Source organism: Chelonia mydas, chromosome 8, assembly GCF_015237465.2.
Source record: "Chelonia mydas isolate rCheMyd1 chromosome 8, rCheMyd1.pri.v2, whole genome shotgun sequence".
In the NCBI taxonomy this organism is placed as follows: Eukaryota; Metazoa; Chordata; order Testudines; family Cheloniidae; genus Chelonia; species Chelonia mydas.
Window position 1 is genome coordinate 44,641,845 of NC_057854.1, and position 21,969 is coordinate 44,663,813.

At 40.2% G+C, this 21,969-nt stretch overlaps 1 protein-coding gene across 7 annotated transcripts in view; it reads right to left on the reverse strand.

Annotated features, from left to right (window-relative positions):
* Window positions 1–21,969, reverse strand: part of SUCO (SUN domain containing ossification factor) — a 79,134-nt gene that overhangs the window by 28,761 nt on the left and 28,404 nt on the right. For 4 of the 7 annotated variants that reach the window (XM_037906511.2, XM_043552740.1, XM_037906512.2 and 1 more), the window contains exons 3-11: window positions 21,640–21,750; window positions 19,968–20,113; window positions 15,157–15,297; window positions 14,797–14,947; window positions 9,923–10,043; window positions 8,209–8,333; window positions 7,664–7,731; window positions 3,214–3,321; window positions 1,299–1,404 (exon numbers count right to left, since the gene is read on the reverse strand). In XM_037906511.2, the coding sequence (XP_037762439.1) occupies window positions 1,299–1,404; window positions 3,214–3,321; window positions 7,664–7,731; window positions 8,209–8,333; window positions 9,923–10,043; window positions 14,797–14,947; window positions 15,157–15,297; window positions 19,968–20,113; window positions 21,640–21,750 (1,077 nt within the window). The remainder of the gene's footprint in view (window positions 1–1,298; window positions 1,405–3,213; window positions 3,322–7,663; window positions 7,732–8,208; window positions 8,334–9,922; window positions 10,044–14,796; window positions 14,948–15,156; window positions 15,298–19,967; window positions 20,114–21,639; window positions 21,751–21,969) is intronic. The other 3 variants (XM_043552741.1, XM_037906513.1, XM_043552742.1) reach the window with 3 other exon arrangements.

Below are 21,969 nucleotides of genomic sequence, written 5' to 3' on the forward strand. Positions count from 1 at the left end.
GAGAGGATTTCTAAATAGGCTAGATTTCACGTTTTCCTAAAATCTTAAAGTATTCTCAATGCAAAAACAAGCCTTTGTGAATTTATCAATTATTAAATTGTGGCTCCAGCAGCAGTAAGCCTAACTAATTCAGAGGAATTAGCATATGTGGCAGTTACAGCTCAAGAAGTCCACTATGAATACTATACTAGATATCAAACCTGATGTTCTAAAATTTTCAGATTTTAATGCATCATTATTTTTGTTTGAAGTTGTGTAGCAATATAAAGTAAAAAATACTGAGGAAGTGTATAATTGCTAGAGAGTAGGTTACACTGTAGAGATACAGAATAAACTACCGCAGGTAATATGAACCTGTGGAAGTGTGCACCACATGTGTATTGGTATATACTGTACACCTCTACCCCGATATAACAGGGGTTCGCATATAAAGTGGTAAAGCAGGCCTCTTCCCCCACCCCACCCCGGGTCTGGGAGGCAGGAGCTGGGGGGGGGACACTTTTGGGGGTCCCGCAGGACCAGAGTGGCCTGGGTGATTAGCGGAGGGCTGGGAGCCGCCCGCTCTGCTTCCCCAGCCCCAGCCGTGTCACTCGGGGGAGGGGAGGGGGAAGGGATTCCCTCCCCCGCACTCACTGGTGGTGGCGGAAGTAGAGAAGCCCGACCCCAGCCCACTCCACTCCACCAGCTCCCAGCCCCAGTGCTCCACTTCCTGCCGCCGGTGAAGGCGGCGGGCGTCCTTTCCCCAACCTCCTTGCACTCACTGGCGGTGGGAAGCGTAGCACCATGCATTTTACGGCACTCACTGTGCTCCGCTTCCCACCACTGCCGGTGAGCACCTGTCAGTGGGCAGGGTGTCTCTGGAGGGGGCACTCAGGGGACAAGGAGCAGGGGGGCCAAAGCAAGTTCGATATAACGCAGTAAGATTTTTTGGCTCCCATGGACCACGTTATATCAGGGTAGAGGTGTACTTATAAAGAAAATAAAGGTTCTGAAAATGTTTTGCTTCATTAAACCTAAAAAGCAAAGTAAAACACTGGCAGCCAAAACCAAAGTTACAAAATCAGCTGCAGTTGAGAAAATTAATGCTAAAGTTATCAACCTCTCCTTAATAACCTCTTGTGTTTGAATTAATCATGGTAGGTCAGTAAACAAAAATTCAGATTGCTAACTGAGCAAGGACTTTTCAACCGACTCTCAAGTAACATTGTATTGGTGACTCATGCGAAAGTCACTCTTCAAAATTCTTTTTTACATTGAAAGTGAGAATGGTTGCATTCAGTACACATTAAAAATATTACCTTAACGTATTTCGCATACATCTGTTCGTCCAAAGGAAAGCTTTGGACAATTCTCTCATCTCTTGCATGAAAAGTACCTAATTTAATCCATTTATTAGTTGGGTACCTGGAAAATATCAAAAATGTTGACTTCTTTAAAAAAAGTAGAGAATCATCAAGAATTTTTTTCATAATTTTACTATTCTTTGAATAATTAAGATTAATTAATATTTTTTTAAAAATGGATATTTCATTTTTAAATATTTTTCATAATTCTTTTTTCATAACTTCAATATTCCCCGTTTAGCCATTCTAGGAAACTCTAAAGGAAATATTTTTACTGAAATCAATCCTGCTTCCATAATGCCTATACAATTATTACAGGATTATGCACAAGGCCTGTGTTGCTGGGCACTGATTTTGAAATCCAGACAAAATATACTGAAGTATTTGCTTTGAAAAGGAAAAATGGTCTGGATGTTGCAAAGTAAAAAAGCTTGTCAGTCCCAAGTTCAACAGAACATCAATATTGTTCTTTTAACAAAGGAGACCCTAAACCATTAGATAAAACACTGCTGTTAAAGTATCATACTCAGTGATGATAGAATTAGTCCCAGTTCAGTTACTAAATTACTGAGATTCCAGGCATTTCAAAATACCTACAGTCTAGAGCAAAGTTTTTTTCATGCTCAGGGATGATTTTAGCTAAGGACTTGCTAACTTAAGAACAAGTTAACTGAATATAAAGTTTACAAACATGTTAATACCTAGTTTAGTATTGCAATAAGGTGTGTGCGTCTGCTTCTTACTACAGACTGCTTTAGATGAATATATAGCTATAAGTGTTGCCCACGTTTAAGTAGCTGGAGGTTAGGGCACAGAGAACATGACAGCTACAAAGTTTGGAATTTTGAAATATGACCAGGCACCCATAGTTTCTGAGCCATCAAAGCTCAAGAGAAGATAATGTCCTTCACAAGTTACTGAGAAGGAGTGATCAGTAGATCCCCTATGCCAGGGGTTCTGAACCTCTCTCTTTCTGAGTGCCGCCCCCTCCCCCCCACGAACATGCTATAAAAACTCCACGGCCCACCTATGCCACAATAACTGGTTTTCTGCATATAGAAGCCAGGGTGACGTTAGGAGGTAGAAAGCGGGGCAATTGCCTGGGGCCCCATGCCACTGGGGCCCCCATGAAACTACACTGCTCAGGCTTCAGCTTCAACGCCAGGTGGCAGGGCTCAGGAACCTGGGCTTCAGCCCCATGCAATGGGACTTCGGCTTTCTGACACACACACAGTTTAAAAGCAGTGATTTTAGTACAAAAACAATGTGATAGAAATGTATGATTAACAACTTCAAGAGGGTGGGAAAGGGCAAATAATGCCTAATGGTGTCATTTCTTCTGTTTTGAAAATGGTACCTAAGAAAATAAAAGGATTTAAAAAGCAAAAAAAAAAAAGGGGGGGGGAGAAATATGGGATCTACTAAAGAGTTAATATTTTACTTTAATGATAACATTGGTTGGGAGTTCAAGATGTGGGCAACTGGTTTTGTACCACTGGAAGGTAAAGATGTGGGATCTCTTAAAAGATGTTACTTGCTTTCCACAATTTAGGATGACAAAGATTGATCTAGAAAGTACCACAGGACATCAAGGTAATAGTGTAGATTAAGTTATTTTGCTTTTTTGAGGAAAGCTGAATAGCTGATCTACCTATTTGAAAAACACCTATTACACACACATGCAGAGTAAATCTTCCATATTATTTCACACCATTTACATTAAGCAAAGGAATGAGCCACACAGTAGTATTTTGGTATTCAAATTCTATTAGTTATGAGATCATTGCAATTGTTGAGTATTATTCCTGCTTTATGTTGAGCTTCCTGAACGCAAGTGATCACAAATTCAAATTCTTATTATATGACATACCTGTCGCTAATGGACACTAGGAAGTCTTTAGGAGTAGATGAAAATAATTCATGATTTGCAATGTCAAGCTGCTTTACTTGAATTGGTTCACAGAGCTCAATAACAAACCTTTAAGACAAAAAAGGGATATTGGAAATAAGTGACCTCCAGCAAACACACAATTTCATTACACAATTCAAAACAGTTAGTGCTACTGAATCTTTCATTCACAATGGAAATGTTCCACAAGATAGCTTTACAACAATACATAGGCACCACTCACTGCTACCTTCAGAAAATTTGTCAAAAAAACTGCTCCTCTGATGTGTGGGTGGGTTGCAGATTATTTTGCTCTTAAATTCTACGTACAGGGATAAAATGTTAGCTCAAAACATCCATTTTCTCAAGGCAAAATAATGCAACTCTTGTTTCTTTCAAATTAAGCTCTACTCGGAAAAGTGACATCTTATCCCACAGATCTGCCCCCTTTGAGTATTCAGGGCCATATCCACTTATTTCAGTAAGTACCTATTACTGTTTATTTCTGATAATATTCCAAAGCCAATACAACTCCAGAAGAGCAAACTAGATTCTATTCTGGCTTGCTCTTTATTAACGGAAATTATTAATTATTAAACCCCCACAGTAGGAGTAGCTAGATCAACAGAAGAATTCTTCCATTGACCTAGCTACCAACTCTTGGAGAGATGGACTACCTGCACAGATGGACCAATGCTTTCTGTCAGTGTAGACACTGCACAGGTGCCACGTTGTAGCTGTGCTGCTGTAGTGTACACATACCTTAAGTACGTAGAGGGTGTTTTTGGACAGTTTGTGGATTTGGTAGTTTGGAAAATGTATTGCTTTAAGGACTTGTGCCCACCCTATGTACAAATTTGAGAACTGAACTATTAAAACAAAAATTCACACCATTTATTAAATAAAAAGAAAAAAAGGTGGTGAGTTAAACTACTAGTTTAAAAGTGAGGAAGATGGAGGGAACTGAAGAGGGAACCTACATAAAGTTGTCTGTAGTTTATAGTCTCACTTTGCCATAGCAGTTCCTATGACCTTTTCTCTAGTCCTTCTGAAGATCCAAATTTCTAAAGATCACAAAGGAAAACAGAGCAGCACTCCCAATCATTGCATTTCCATGTAATACACACAAGAAATTAAAAAAAAGTTTTATATTAACTTCTCCAATTGTTCATGCAGCCCAGAGTATGTAGTGTATAAAGTTGAGATAGCATGCAGGAAATGGTGGAACCTGCAACTACTCCACAATACAGCTTTCTACCAGGTCTACACTACAATCTTACATCGGTATAACTACACCACTGAGGAGTGTGAAAAACCCACACCCGTGAGATATAGTTATACTGACCTAACCCACAGTGTAGACAGCACTGTCAAGGGGAGAGCTCTTCCCATAGCTACTGCATCTCATGGAAGTACATTAACTATGCCGACAAGAAAAGCTCTCCCACTGGCATAGTAGTGTCTTCACTAAAGCACTACAGTGGTGCAGTTATGCCACTGCAATGCTGTATATGTAGACAAGCCCTATGACAATAAGGACAACCAAGGGAATTATAAATCATTTCGCTTAACTTCAGTACCTGGAAAGGTAATGGAGCAAATGATCAGTTTGTAAACACCTAGACGATAAGGTGATAAACAGTAAACCTGGATTTATTGAGAACAAATTATGTCAAACCAATCTAATATCCTTCTTTGACAGGGTAACAAGCCTTGCAGATAGGGGGCAAGCAGTAGATTGATATCTTGACATTAGTAAGGCTTTTTATACGGTCTCACATGACCTTCTCATAAGCAAACTGGGGAAATATAGCCTAGATGAACCCACTATAAGGTTGGGTACACAACTGGTTGGAAAACCATACTCGGAGTAATTATCAATGGTTCACAGTTAAACTGGAAGGGCATACTGAATGGGATCCTGCAGGGATCGGTGCTCTGTCCTATTCTATTCAGTATCTTCATAAATGGTTTGGACAATGGCATAGAGAACACGCTTAAAAAGTTTACAGATGATACCAAGCTGGGAGGGATTGCAAGCGCCTTAAAATTCAAAATGATCTTGACAGACTGGAGAAACGGTCTGAAATAAACAGGATGAAATTCAATAAGGACAAATGCAAAGCACTACCCTTGGAAGGAATATGCCATTTGTGCAATTGATTATGACTGCCTAGGAAGTACCGCAGAAAATGATCTGTGAATTACAGTGGATCACAAACTAAATATGAGTCAACAATGTAATACTGTGGAAAAAAACCGACATCATTCTGGGATGTATTAGCAGTTTTGTAAGCAAGATCACATTTCAGGAAACGTGGACGAATTGCAGAACATCTTGAGGAGAAGAAGAAAAATGATTAAAGGTCCAGAAAATATGATCTACGTGGAAACAGTGAAAAAACTGGGTTTGTTTAGCCTGGAGACGAGAAGACTGAAGAGGGATACGATAACAGTCTTCAAGCATGTAAAAGATTGTTATAAAGAGGAGGGTGATCAATTGTTCTCCTGATCCACTGAGGATAGGACAAGAAGTAATGGATTGCACTAATTAAACTGCATCCAGGTTAGACATTAGGAAGCTTCCCAACTGTAAGTGTAGTTAAGCACTAGAACAAAATTAACTTATGGAGATTGTGGAATCTCCACCACTGGAGTTTTTAAGAACAGGTTAGATAAAAACCTGCCAGGGATGGGACTAGATAATACTTAGTCCTGCCTCTGTGCAGCATACTGGACTAGATGACCTACTGAGGGCCCTTCCAGTTCTATATTCCTATGATTCTAACCAGATACCTGAATATTTTTACATATGCTAACTGTTTAGAGGAGAAGCAGGCTTGTGCAGACTGCTAATTGTTACTTAGTAATAATAGTCCGAAACAAGAGCACTGCCACCAACTGAAGATGCATAAGAAAATTTCAAAGCATAAAGGATTAGCAAAAAAGAGCCCACATCAACTGTCAAGTGACAAGCCCAGTGTAAATAATGTAAATTCTTCAGATGACATTATGAATATTCAACTTTCAAGTTCACTACTAAGGACTCTGTTAATTAGCCACTCCCAGGCCTCATTCCAGGTTAAACATTTCCCTTTATTCGTTTCTTCAGTGCGCCTCATCTTAACTATCCTGTATTTGAAAAGGACTTAATATGCTAACTGATTTAATCAGAGAAGATATGGCACAACAATGAAGAGAAACAGCTGTCCTAGTCTCTCTCCAGGATTCGAATATATTTGTTTCCATGGTGCTCCCAGGCCAGGAGAGTTAGAGCCCTGGGTTACTGTCTAAACTCAGATTTTCAGCACAGTAACTCACTGTGCTACAATATCAATCAGTTTATTCAAAAAATTATAATCCCGAGGTACATTTAATACTGTACAAGTCAAAATTTGAATTAAAAGCAGACTTTCAATTTTTATGCAATTGGAACAGATTTACAGCATATATTCAAATAGCATACTGATAAATGCCATATGCGCCAACATCTGATATACCTAGGGTAATCCATCCTACATACAGACCAAACTAAAATCACCACAAACCTGGAAAAAAAAAATACGATTCAAATCAGTGTTTTAAACACCTTCAAAAGCAACTATACAGTTGTGGAAGATTCACTTAAGTCTTTACAAAGGCCAAGTGGATGCACAGGTTTTTCTCTTCCCTAAGATCATAGATTTCACAGAAAAAGCTAAATTAATAGTGTGTCATGAAAAACATCAGCTCTGTTAAAAACCATGGCACTCAAATGTTCTGCTGGTTCATGTGTGGAGAAGATTCAGAATTATGGAAAAGATTGGGCAACCAATCTTGAGCTAAGTGGCACCAGCTCTTGGACTCGGAAGCTGAGCTTGCTGATTACAAAAGAACTGATCATGAAGAGGGCTCCTGTGACAACAGTGGGCATGGTATAAGAAGGGTTAGACTGAAGCAGGGGAGAAAGGAAAAGAATATAGGAACTTTAGAAGAGAGACCTGACTCCCAAAAAACCCCACAGTACTATTTTCTTTGAGGTGGGAAGGGCCCGAACTGCCTTCTGTGTTTTCTTTTCCCTTCTCCCTATGCTGCTCTCCTTGGTTTAGTCTGCAGAGCAACCTCCTTGTTTCAGATGCCATGGGAGCAACTAAGCTACAGAGATCAAGCACAAAACTCAAAACTTAGGTGAACCCATCCCTCTATCACCATATCTCAACACCATAGAGAAAGTAGTACTACCACCAAATTGGGTTTTCTCTGCAGCGGAGGAAATTAATGAAGGTCCACCTTCTTCTAAACTCTTGAGTATTTTCCCTCTCTACCCCACTCTGAATAGTTTAGTGTCACTTAAGGCAGGCAGATTCTGATCTCAAGTAAATAGACCAGTTTGCACATATTCCCAGCAGGATGGCAAACCAAAAAACCCTATGCACAGTGCTACATAACTTACCAGATTTTAGTACTGCATGGATTTAGCATATAGAGGTCCATGTTTTCTATCAGAATTGCTGATGTACTCTAAATGAATAATAAAATTCTTAAGTTATGACAGGTAATAAAGAATTAAAATAAAGCAACATTTCCTTTAACATAAATGGCCTTTCAACCCATACTTCTGCATTTAGAGTGCACATATAATTCTAAGAGTCAAATACCAAGTTATGGAACTGGTTAAACAGGACAGCATGCAGAAGATAACACATCTCAGATCACATATACCCCCAGAGGATTAGTCCTTATTAAATAAGCTGGCAAGATTTTACAGCACACAACATAACTAGCTTCCATATAGATTCCTATGCTAGGTAGATGTTTTCACAGAATTCCAGTATTTCAAAAGCCAAAAAAAAAAACCCACTGAAAAATGGTTAGAAACACTGACTTGGAAAACCAATGTTTTGTTTTAAGGTAAGTGTGGCTAGAACACAGTACAAGATCATATTTAAAATATGCACACATATACATTCATAACCCCAAATTAGTAAATAAAATTACCTTTGCTTCTGGATTAGCTGCCAGTATTTTGGCACCACACTCTACCGAGGCATAGTTATTTCTGTTTTTCTGAACCTTTTTTGTGGCATGTTGTCCTCCATTAGAGGATGGGTGCATTGATTGACCTGCAGACAACATACATTTTATTGTTAACAAGGTAACAAAAGACCTGTATGGGCTTAATCTTTTCAGATCTGAAGAAAGTATTGTTATTCAACATTTGAGTAACAAAGCTGCAAGCTTCAACATAAGTGTACAAATTAATTCACTGTATGTGATAAAACTGTGTAAAAATAATGCTCTCTCCATAGAGCTGCTTTTAAGGTTCCTCTTTCATTTTTTATGTGGAACTTAGTAGTTAACTTAAATAATTTATCTTGTTCCCATGTTAGCACTTCAATTTGCCAATGCAGGGAAGCTTTCATCTATACGAAACAATATCCTGCACCAAGGATTTGGGCATGATTTTTAAAGTGTTAAATTGTTGACAAACTCCCAAAAGGGAAAATAATTGCCTCTATCAGAAGAGAGCACAATATTTCAAATAGATATTTCAGTGACTGGTGCTCTGTAAATAAAACACAATGTAATACGTACCTTGTGTTCTTGACCACTCGACAGCTGTACAAATGTCTGATGTGACGCATGTATGACAAGGCTTAGGCTACCGTGATTACCATTACTCAGAATTCCCTGACTTTTGTGGAATAAGGCCACAAATTTTTTTTTAATGTAATTTGTAGTAAAGTTTTAAATATTATAAAAACCAAGAAAGATACAGTAGATATCGGAATGAAGATAATGGCCCACACGTCAAAACTTTTTGGACATTTACAGACACAGCTATGTAATGGTGGGATAGACATGTTTTAGTAGCATTCATTCAGAAACTTCCTTCTACTCACAGGTGACAAAGGAAAAGAAAGGTATGCAGGACATCCTAAATGACTGTTGATAAAACTTTGCCATCATGTATTCTCCATATGCCATCTCTTTTACCAAAGTTCAATAATACAGACACTTGAGTTTTTAAAAATGTCACTAAGACTATTTTTTGTAGACCTCCGCCTAATGTCAAGTGTCTTAATTATTGAGTGAGAACAGCACAAATCTTAGGGAAACCCATAAAAGCCTTTAAATATTAATTTGTTTAGATTTACTATATATGCCATGACTTTAAAATAGTCATTGTAGGACATTTCTGGGCTCGAAATAAGCACCAGGTTCCATAGGAAAATGGGGAAATGTTCCCTTTCCCAGCTCTATAGGACTGCAAGATTACTATCTTTAAAGTCTGATATTTCTATGTTCAGTTAAGGAGATACTTGAGCAGGACTAGCTGCTTCAGCATCAGTGTTTCTTCTGCAAAATGGAAGTCTGCCTAACAGTTTGCAATGAAATAACTGCACACAAGTCCCAGTTGCTTTAACGTTGAAATTCTTGCAATTTTGATGTTTATGAAATACTGCCAAATGCCAATGTCTTGCCATATTCTACAGGGATAATATTTTGACAGACAACTACAAAAGGAAGTCAGTTGCATTTCTGTATTATATATTTTTAGTACAGAAGTGGACTTTTGGGCTGTATCCTAATGCATTTACTTGTACTATTTAAATTCTATTTAAATTTTAGACAAAGTTAATAGAAGAGAAAACACTAGAATACGGAAGTGGCTCATATTTAGACCAAAGGAATTAACCATAGAAATTACTTTTTTCTTTTTCTACTTCCATAACCTTCTTCTTCCACTCATCAAATGTTGGGATGTCTCCTGGGTCCTTTGGGGTTATTACTGATGTAGGGTCAATTTCTCCTGCTTTTTTATAGTCTTTCTGCAAAACAAAATATCAAGCAATATACAGGATTCAGGTTTTTAGACAGCAACATTAAATCAAGAAAATACAAAGAACTGCAGTGCTTTTTAAAAACCAAACAAATTCCAAATCAAAATAATATTAAATGGACAAGGTGGAGGAGTTAATATCTTTTATTGGACCAAATTCTGTAGATATGAGAGAAGCTTCTGAGCTTACAAAGGGTTTCTCTGCAGGTTTGGGAAGAGGAGCTCTTTAAGAGCATAAGAATGGCCATATTTACTCCTGAGGGCATTCTGCGCCAAAAAATTAAAATTGTATTTTTAAAATTATTTAAAGTTTTAAAATTAAAAGTATTTTAAAATTCTGCAAATTTTGTCAAATAAATGTGGAGGCTCCAGCAAGGCATTGGGGAGCACAGGCCACTGGCTGCAGAGGTGGGAGATCACTGTGTAGCTCCCGCCCCGGGCACGAACTCAGTGGTGAGGCTGCAACCAACCCTGACATAGCATAAGGACAGGGCTGCCCCAGAAATACCCTAGGGCCCTGCCCCTCCATGCCAGGTGCACCAGGTGTGGGCAGACAGGCTCAACAAGGCAGGATCCAAGTGTGGAGGGGCTTAGTGTGGGGGGCTCCAGGTGGGGGTTGAGGGGGGTCTGAGTGGGGCAATCTGGGTGCGAGCTGCTCAGTGGGGGGACCTGGGTGTGGAGGGATCTGGATGCCCAGAGGCTTCTTGGGAGGTAATGGGGGCAGCAGTAATGGGACTCTGCAGGGGGATCCAGGTGAAGGTGGTTGGGGATCAGTGCAGGGGGGGGATGGGGGGGGGGGGGATAGAGCTCGGCAGGGGGTCTGGGTGTGGGAAGCTCAGTGGGGGATCCAGATGCTGGGGGAGTGGGACTCAGTAGAGTAAGCAACCAGGTGCAGCGGTTGGGGCTCACTAGCGTGGGGATCTGGGTACCTCATTGGGGTGGTCCAGGTGTAGGGGGAATTGGGCTCAGCAGGGGGACTCTGAATTGGGCAGGGACGAAATGAGACTCAGCAGGAGGATCTGGGTATGAGGGGGTCTGGATGCACGGGGGTTGGGTGGATGGGGGAGCAGCTCCCTGTACAGTGATCCTTTCCCCTACAGCTGAGGAGCCATGGGTGCAGGAAGTGGGTGTGGGGGGAGTGAGGCTTTGCAGAGCTTCCTACAGCTGGGGGAGAAATCTGGGGGAAAGTCTGATCCATCCCTGGATGCCGCGCAGGGAAAGAGGAAGTCCTGTCCTCCCCAGCCCAGCCAGGTCTAGCAGCTGAGCCCGGCATAGGGTAGGAGCCACCAGCCAGGTCTTCCCCAGTCCTGCCCCTGCCCCACAGTGATTTATCTCTCTACCGGCTGCCCTGGGCATCCAACGCATACTGCTAGGGAGGATCATATGACCCCTCTTGTGGCTTCCTTTTGCTTTCCCATCAGTGTCATTTTTCTGCGGGGAAGCAAATAAATCTGATGGACATAAATTTTGTGCATGCGCAATGGCGCAGAATTCCCCCAGGAGTACATACTGGGTCAGACCAAAGGTCCATCTAGCCAAATATCCTGTCTTCAGACAATGGCCAATGCCAGGCGCTTCAGAGGGAATTAACCGAATAGGTAATCAAATGATCTTTGGATTACCTATTCAGGTAAATATAAGGTGAAACAGCATAAGTAGTTAACACATTCAAGGGACCATTCAAGGTGAAGTGGCCAGTTAACACCTCTCCAGTCATGGGGGGGAGGGGGGAAGCTGGAGGGAATGTTAAGTGGGTTATAGATTGTCATAATAAACCATAAATCCAGTGTGTATATTCAGTTCATGATTTTTAGTATCTACCAAAGTTATGAATTTAAGCTCCCAGGTTTGTCTTTTGAAGCTGTTGTGCAGTTTTCCTTTGTGGATGAGAACTGAGAGGTCAGACAGATGGATCACTTTGTGAAAAAAAGCTGTTCACCCACGGGTGATAAGGTGTTTTTGTCTCATTTTTCTCAGAGTTCATTTGAGAGAGAGTGTAGCAATTGACTTGTTTCACCCACAAGTATTGGGACATTTAGTGCACTGGGTGAGGTACACCACATGCTGTAATAGACATATGTAGAACCCATGGATCTTGAGAAGTGTATTATGGTGGTATTGATTATTGCAGAATAAAGATGTTTCTGCAGGTTGCGCATCTGTTCTGGCAGCGTCTGGTGCCACTTTGAGTTGGTGTGTCCTGGTCTATGGGGAGCTTGCTTCTGATGATGAGCTTGGAGAGGCTAGAGGGTTATTTGAAGGCCAGAAGAGGGGTTCAGGAATGATCTTTCAGGATGGGGTCCCCAAAAAATATGGATTACAGTTTATGATACCCTGTACGGGTTCCAGTGTGGGGTGGTAGGTGACAGCTAGAGGTATGTGGTCAGAGGAGGTTTTTATTTCTGTATTGAAGCAGATTCTCTCAGGGTATTTGGGTGGCCTGTTCCATGATGCAATCTACTTCTCTGGTGGAATGTCCTTGTTCGGTGAAGATTGTTTTAAGTGTGAAGTTATATATCCCAGACTTTCAACTTGAAGCATATTCGGTGGTATCTGAATGCCTGGCTGTAGATAGCAGATTTCTTGATCTGTTTGAAGTGCTTACTGGATCTATGAAGGCAGATGTGGTGATCTGTGGATTTCTCATACATAGTAGTCTGGAGGGTTTCACTGTTGAAGCGGATTATGGTGTCCAGGAAGTTGATGCTAGTGTGAGAGTGTTCTACGGAAATTTTAATGGATGGATCATGGTGGTTGAACTTGTGGTGGAAGTCTAAGGAAGTTTAGGTCATCTGTCCAGAGGATGAAAACATCATTGATATATGTGAAGTATATCACTGATTTTGTGGTGCATTTTTCCAGAAATTCTTCAAGGTGACCCATGAAGAGGTTGGCACATTTGGGAGCCATCCTAGTACCTAGGGCTGTTCCCATGGTTTGGGCAAAGTATTTGTTGTTGAATGTAAAACTTATGGGTGAGTAGGGTGACCCGAGGGCAAGTGTGAAAAATCGGGACGGGGATGGGGAGTAACAGGTGCCTATAAAAGAAAAAGCCCCCAAAATTGGGACTGTCCCTATAAAATCGGGACATCTGGTCACCCTATGGGTGAGGATGAAAATGAATGAATTTGGCGATGTGCTGCAGGTGGATATCAGAGGGTTGTCCATTATCTTGTAAATATTTGAGGCAGACATACATGCCATCACTGTGAGGGATGTTGGTGTATAGGGAGGTGACATCCATGGTGCAAAAAAGACGGTGGTCTGAGGGAGGTTACTAATGTTGTGGAGTTTCTGGAAGAATCGGTTGTGTCCTAGAGGAAGGTGGCCCTTTGCGTGGTGAATGGTTTGAGGATGGTTTCTATGGGTCTGCCTGGATTCCCTGGTTTGTGTATCTTGGGAACTTGTAAAAGGTGTCTTGGTTGGATTTGTGGGAAGATAAGTTGTGGAGTTTCTCTTGGAGTAGTTTGGGGAAGAATTTCATGATATCCTTAATTTCCTAGGTAAATTGGGGTGTTCAGTCTTCTTTGAATTCTTCGTAGTGGGTGGTGTCGCAGAAATGTCACTTGGCCTCATTAATGGAGTCATGGTTGAGGACTACGATAATGCCTCCTTTGTCTGTTAATTTGAGCACTATTTGGTGGTTGGATTTCAGGATCTGTATACCTGTCCCCTTGGCAGTGGAGAGATTGTGGTGGATGTGATGTTTGTTAAGGACTTCACAGTCAATTTTTTTCCTGAAGCAATCAACATGATCAAGAGTGTGGTTTTGTCTTCTCTGTGAGGTCCAGTCAGACGATTCTTTTTTCTTATGACTGTCAGTCGGGACATGGTAATTGTGGGTGGTGTCGCCATTGTTGTGAAAAAATTCTTTGAGGCAAAAGGCAGCAGAAGAACTCTTATAGTTCTCCCCATGTTTAGTATGGTATCAGGTTCTGTGTCATCGCCGAAGTCAGTCCCTTGGAGAGTACAGATAGTTCAGCTCTGGTTAGAGATAATCTTCATAAATTCATGATGTTGGGGAGTTGTGTAGTGTCCACGTTGCAGGTCCTTGTGCCATGGTTTCTCCCAGAGATGGCATTGTGTGGGCTGTGGAGTTGTAGCTGATTCCACTTTTTGTGTTGGATGGCTGTCATCAGGGTTTTTTTAATAGTTGTTTTGGGGTTCTTGCATTATTTCCAAGTAAGTTTTGTGACTTTTTCTCTTCCAACAGGAACTGCCCATTTTACACAGAAGAATGGGGCAGTACAGGGGAGAGAAACCATTTTTTTATATTGAAAAGAAAGTGCTTTTTCTGCTGTAAATCAAATTTGTTTTTTCCCTTTACTGTTCTCCCCACTATGAGATAAAAGATCCTCGTTTGCCACCCTCCTGGTCAGCTTTCTACAATTTTTTTAGATTTAGAATATCAGCCCTTCGTCCTCTGTGATGAAGGATCTTGGCAAGATCATTCAGTGACCTAACTAGTGAAATCACATCACACAAGGCAGAAATCAGAACTACAGACCAATCCCCCAAATGAAGGGAATACTAATTCTTAAAGCAAGAGGGAAATGAAAACCTGATACTTAAAACTGAAGAAAAGCAAGGGGGGAAATGAGTTTTTGAAGAAATCTTTGAGGCAATGTACATATCAAAGCAGAGGAAAAGGCAAAAAGATAAGTTTACAATTTAAACACAACTCCTGGATAGTTTCTTAATTCTGTGTGTCCTGCCAGAATATTTCAAGTTATATTACATACCTCCCTTTTCAAGTTATCTGAAGCATTCAAAGCAGATTTCGCCTTCTCTGGCCCATTCTCAGTTGCTGCAACCTTTGACTCAAAGTCAGATTTAGTCATCTTTCCCTTGCCATGTGAAGAAGAGATGTTCTCTATATGCTGACCCACAAGGCTGAAAAATACACAAGAATATTAGAAGCTATAACAAACACATTCAGCAGTTTTATGATCTTCATATAACATTTAATATATACTACATATGAACTTGTACACAAACAATGGATATAGAAGCAAGCAGAGCAGGTGAATGACCATGTTGCAAAGCCAGCATAGCAAAAGACATTGAAGTTATTTAGGCTCACAACCTACTTCAATACTCACCTCTCTGGTGGACTGACAAAAGAGGAAGGCTCACTCTGAGGGTCAGCCTCAAGTGCCCCACCAATATCACAGTCAGGTTCTGACTGCTCAGCTTCACTAGAGCTGACTACAGGGATATCAGCACGGGAATTTTCTATTGCACTGAAGGGAAAGAAATAACATGCTTTTTACCCTTCTGATATTAGAAGTACCCTGCTAATCACAGAGGTAAGTTAATGAAGCTATTTTGATAGAGAAAAAGAGAGAACACATATATACAGTACCATGGAAATGTCAGTCATGGATCTTGTAAGTGGATGAAGAAAAATATGTAATGTTATGCCACTACTTTGGAAGTGTATTCTCATATTGCTCACATCAAGGATGATCTATTTCCCATCTCTATTCCATTTGCCATTGTACAAGTAGCAGCACACAACATTTGTCTTATAGAAGGCCCAGTCCCCCACTCTCAAAAGTCTCCATTAAGACATCTTATCACTCTTGCAGTAGTGAATTTTCCATTACTATTACAAAATAAAGAGGGAAACTATCTCTTCTGTCCAAACTTTGCTTGGGCTGGGGGAAAGGGCGCTGTAACAAGCTCATTTGTGAGATTCTCAGGGTGAGCCTTAACCAACACAACTTGGAGCTGCCTGACTGGCTGCAAGTTGCACCACTGGTATGGTCTATGAAGAATCCTGCACATCAGCGGAGGATATGTACAGCTGAACAGAGAGCACTGTCATGCCTCTTATGCCAGGAGGGGGTGGCATGAAAAGACACAGGGCCTGGCAGCAGCACCACATGTGTGCTAGCAGGCCATTCCCCTATGCTAGGGGAATTCTCTGCTGACCAAATGATGCTGCATTACAGCCCCTTTGTGCCACTGTGTAAAGGGGCCACAACTGTGCTAAAGAATCTGTCCTTGTGTCTTGATTATTTCCTTTCCAGAAAATTTGAACTTGCTAGGTCAATAAAAGGCCATGGCTGCCTTTCATCAGAGATGAAGCAGAAAAAAAAAAATGGAGAGAGAAGAGGGAAGAAATGAATTTTTGATTGGTTCCTTTTTGCCTACATTCATACAGGGTAAGAGTACACAATGGTCTATAACAAGGGTCCTCAAACTTGGGGTTGGGACCCCTCAGGGGATTGCAAAGTTATTACATGGGAGGTCAAAAGCTGTCAGCCTCCACCACAAACTCCGCTTTGCCTACAGCATTTATAATGGAGTTAAATATATAAAACAAGTGTTTTTAATTTATATTGGGGGAAGGGGGTCACACACAAAATTAGCAGAGCCGTGCAGGCGTGCATATCGCGTTCAGGGTTGTGGCCATAGGCGGGCCTGGAAGATGGCTGTGGCGGGACGAGGCTCCTCTCTCCCAGCCCAGGTGCTGTTACAGGGAGAGATGGCTGCGGGGAGTCCTCTCTCCCTGCTGCAAACCCGGGGCAGCCTGCACCTAAAACTCCTCATCCCCAGCCCTACCCCCAGAGCCCTCACCCTCTTTACCCCAATCCTTTACCCCAACCCTGAGCCCTCCCCGCCACACACACACACACACACACACACACGCAACCCCTCGGCCCCACATCACCTCCATATTGGTGCACATAAAATTAATTCCACAATGGATGGGAAAAATTAGAGGGAACATTATCTATAAGGGTGATAAATCAGAACTAAGAAAAGCCTTTGCTCTGCCTCTCATATCTCAGCACTAGCAATCTTCACTCGAGGCAATACAAACATTGTCACACCAATATGCTGACACTGGGCTGCAAAATGCTGTTCCCTCCCTTACCCCCTCTCCTCCAAAGCATAACAGCAGGTTACCAATCTAAAGGCTGAGTCTTTCAGTTTGCCATCTGGTGCTACTCCTACAACGGAAGCAGCAATAGGAAACAAACATTTAAGGAACTAATTTTGGCACCTTTCAAATGGAAATGCTAAATGGGAGAAAAAACCCAGACATTCAAAAACTTATTCTTGATCATGCAGCAAAGGGATCTGTCTATCCCTGCGAGTACAAAAGGAGGACTACTTATTATCCTGTTTAAGAGATTGATTTTACCAGACAGGTTCATTTAGGATTGGTGTTAAATATGAATCTTGAAAACCAATGGTTATAATTACCAGTTATTCTGTCCATTAAATTAATAGCTATTTCCTTTAAACCCCTTTCGGTGGCAGAGCTAAGTGAATCATGCCTTTGCATTAAACCTCAAATTCAGATGCCAAGGTGTAAAACTTAACTTGAACGTATTAATATTAAATCGCTCTGCACATTCTTGACTCTACAAGACCAAGAAGATGAATGAACAGGAACAATGTGAATATGAATAATCAGTAATTCAATAAAATATGGTGCAACTATTAACTGAAAAAATCTTAGGGTATACCTTAACTTTATTAGCCACAATGAGAATTTTTTTTCACAGAAGATATACATGTGTAGTTTACATATATGAAAGAGTAGCACGAACACTAGGCACATGTACTTTGTTCTGTTTAGTCATTTACAAATGTAAATTGTTAAAAAAAACTACTACAAAATATGTGCACATCATTTGTTCACACTGAGCGCTAACGGAAACTGAAGTTAGAAAATAAAGTTTATATAACCATAAAATCTCTTCTCTTAGTCAGATGGCAACTGATTTTTCTGAAAAGGTGTCTGGCCAGAGATGAATCATGAGCCGTTTCAGGTCCAAAAGGAACAACTCTTAAGTTATTACAGAGTAAAAACAGGAATTTAGATGGAATGAGTCAAGTATGTTTGTGGTGGTTCTAATGTCTCATACTAACAGAGAAGGCAGCTAAACAGGAAGTTCACAACTCAATGCTCACAACAAAATAAGATAGCTATACAACTTTTTCTTTAACATCTTGGACTATAAAAATGTTTATTAAACTTCCATATGTTGTCTATGATTGAACACATGCTTCTTAAAAGCGTCTATATAGAAAGAAATTAAAATAGTCATTTTCTGTTGATTAAAAAGATTTCTAAGTGTAAAGAAACATTCACCTTCTCTTGTCACCTGTTCCTTCTTCCCTTATTTATTCAGGGAAGCCAATCCAAACCATTTGAAAATCATGAATCAGGCCCCATAATATCATTGACTAGCCCTAAAAATCACGATTTTAAAAAACATGTGTTTTAAGTTTGCCTTCTTGTTTCAGCCTTTAGGGCTCACTTTTTCCAGCTTTCCCCCAGCCATGAGGGCTAGAAATGTTTTTAATGAAAGGCGAAAGTCTCATGAAGTTATATGACTCCATGAACTAAGGGGTTAAGAAGCCCACTAGGAGTGCTGCCAGCTCTTATGATTTTTACCAGGAGTCTCTAACATCACTGGCATAGAAGAATATCAGTGAATGCATCAGGATGAATAGGGCAATTAAGGGACAAAAACTGCAATGGAGGCATTTGGGTTTAGGATGGAGCATATGCTCTGAAACGCCACGAGGGGGGTGGGTCTCAGAGCCCGGGCTCCAGCCTGAGCTCCAGTAGCTACACTGCAATTTGTAGCCCCACAGCCGGAATCAATCGACCCAGGCTCTGAGACTCAGTGCTGGGGCTTTTTTATTGCAGTGCAGACGTATCCTCGGACTTTAAATTTTTTTTAACTGATTACATTTAATGAGTCCAATTTATTTTGATTTTCCTTTAATCTGTCAATTTAATGATAGTGAGTCAGGCTTAATTTGTTCGGTTCTGCCTAAGTACTGCAGCAGAGATTTTTCAGCAAAATGATTAGCTGAGCATTGTTTTAAGACCCTGATGTGTCTGTGGGGACTGAGGGGAACTTTGCAAGAGAAGCCGAAATTCTTATGCTAGGACTTGGTGCACTGGAATTTTACAGAACTTGAATTCTATAGTGATCTTCAACTTTTTCTTATTATTTTCCTGCATGTTGTGTCATCATAGAGGGGGCAGCAGAGTGATGCCTCTATGTTCCAGGAATGCCCTTTGAAGAGACTGCTTCAGAGCCACCCAGCCACTGATAACCTAGACTATGATCCACTGGGAGTCTCAGAAGCAGTACAGGTACTGCTGAATTCTTTTAAATGAAGATGTTTTGCGATCCCATTTAAGGGGGGGAAAAAGTCTCCTGCTGTCAGAACAGAGAGTTTAGGACAGCCCTGTTGCTGCTGCCTGGGAATAACAGAATTCTTAAAGACTTATCTCCTTAAGGGACAAACTATAGCTCAGCAGTGAAACAGTTCTGGGGCTACCCCTGCCCTATTTTCTGGCAAAGACATGAAAGCCTATTTGTGAGGGCTAGTGGCCTTTAACAGGGAACAGATAAAGACATGTATTTTTCAGATATACTATGCAGTGTATATCAAATACAGTTAGCAAGCTTGCTATTGTGAAATGAAAAAAATATTTCAGTTCTCAGTATATATCACTAGGTTGATAATCAATATTGACACTTCAGGCAAACAGTGCAGGAAAGGTACACTGCAGAAGTGGTACAGTATATTGGAGTAGCCTTGCTATCATAAATCAGTATGTAGCAAAAATAGTAAGAGTGTGGTAGGCTGAAGTTTGCATAATAGCAACAATAGTTTCCGCCACTGTAAATCAATGAGTAAGCTGTTGCCATGGAGATTTTGAAGAACTGATTAAATACTTTCAGGTGGCATTCTCTAACAAAAACATATAGCTATGAGAATGCAAAGGTACTCTAGGCAAGCAAAATCCCAAGACCTACACATTATTACAACTAATTCCTCAGGCCTAAAAATTTAGAAGGGCCACCTATTTGGGGAAATACTATTTATTGCAATAAAGACCAAAATGGTAACAAAATAAAAGGCTTACTCAGGCTGCGAGACTGGAGAGATCTCTGAGGTAGATGAACTGGAAATGTTTTCAATGCTTGCAGCTACGCTAGAAGAAGCTTCATTTAAGTCTACTGAAGGTAGTGTCTCAACCTGAGGCAGACTTAATTCACCCATTTCTGTAGTCTGTTTAAAATATTAGAAATCAGTGCAAAATTTGAATGACTTCTGATAAGTGAGATGTAATGTACATTTCTCCTGTATTTACATAAAAACAGACATCTGAATTACTGATCTCTTCGAAAACCGAATACACACACACGAAAGTGAGAATCTGACACCATAAAGGAACATTGCATGCTTTCATTCATAAGCAACATACGTGATACTAAATGCTACTTTGGGACATATTTGCAACTTTTGTTTTATACCCAACAATACAATTGGGAAATTTTTCCTATTAATGCTATATTTCTAAAAATTGTAACATTCCCCAAACCAAGAATGTATACCACTTTTTTTTAAACCAATAATGCCATTACAAAATAAATAAATGTTTAAGCAATTGAATTTAATTATATTGGAACAGGAATATGTTTAAGGTCTCACATTAAGAGCAAAAATAATTTATACTACCTAATGCTTTCATCTCAAGGTTTCAACACATTTTACAAACATTAACCTTGACAACATCCCAGTTGAGACGTAAGTATTTTAGATGCATTTTTCATACAGGAAAATAAACAAAATGAGGTTCAAACAAATAGCTTGCCATTGGTTTTAATTCCTAGTCTTCTATTTTAGCTACCCGATCACATTGACTACACCATGCAAAACTATATAAACTGTAAAATACATTTGCAGATGTGCCTGTGGTAAGTGCAAAACAGACCAGAGTATTTCCTTCAGGAATGGAAAGTACTCTTAACCAAGCGCCCCTACTCATCAGTTGGATTAGCTTGCGTCATTACACTAAACACAAAAAGGCTGGGAAGGATTTATGATGGAATTATATCTATAACCTGAAATGCACAGTTAAATATGTTAGCATACTTTGTCTTTTGACCCCTAGACAGTATGGGGTATGTTTTAACAGAAATCAAATAACTTCTCTCTAAACTTTAATTTTTATACAAAGTTCTCAAAGTACATTATTATGCACAATCCTTCACTCTCCATTGAAATGCAGCCACCTTAAAGATGGAATGTAAGAGCGGTTTAGAAAATGAAGAATACTGCATTTAGGTAGGCAAAAAGTACTACAGATTCATAGATTTCAAGGCCAGAAGGGACCAGCACAATCATCTAGTCTGAGCTGCTATATAAGACAGGCAATAGAATACTACCAAGTGGCTCCTGTTTCTAGCCAAACAAGTAGCTATGTGCTTGAGCAGCTTATAGAAAGACATCCAATCTTGATTTAAAAGCTTCTAGTGATGGAGAATCCACCACATCCTTGGTAAGTTGTGCAATCGTCAATTACCCTCACTGTTAAAAATTATACGTGCTGGAATTTAATAATAAAATGTGTTGGTCCTTGGGTTTTTTCCCCCCATCTGAAAAATGACACCTCCAGCAGCTCTGTGCCTAATATCTCCATGCAAGTAAAATGCAATATAAATAGTTATAAAACCTTGAAACAAAAGTGAAAAGCTCAAACCCATTAAATGTTTGAAAAATGCACCAAATGAAAAATGAATGAAAAAGCTTGCCTGGTGATCTTTTGTGCAGTCATCAAGTAAATCAGTTTCTCTGGGATAACTGTGTATATTTGAGTCCACATGTTCTAAAGACTCCGTTCCAATGGGTCTGCCTGTTTCCTCCTAGTACAATACAAAGTAAAGAAACAATTGGATAATAAATATTCATACCATGCTTGAATTTAAACCGTGTTCTACTAAAAACACTTTCCCACTATTGGTCTTGAGGCAAACCTTGGAGTATTTTACCTTTCTAGACCTGAATAACCAACAAAAGAATAGCTGAGTTATGGAACATCTGAAGACATGTCTTACACACTAATGTATATAAGCTAAATGCTC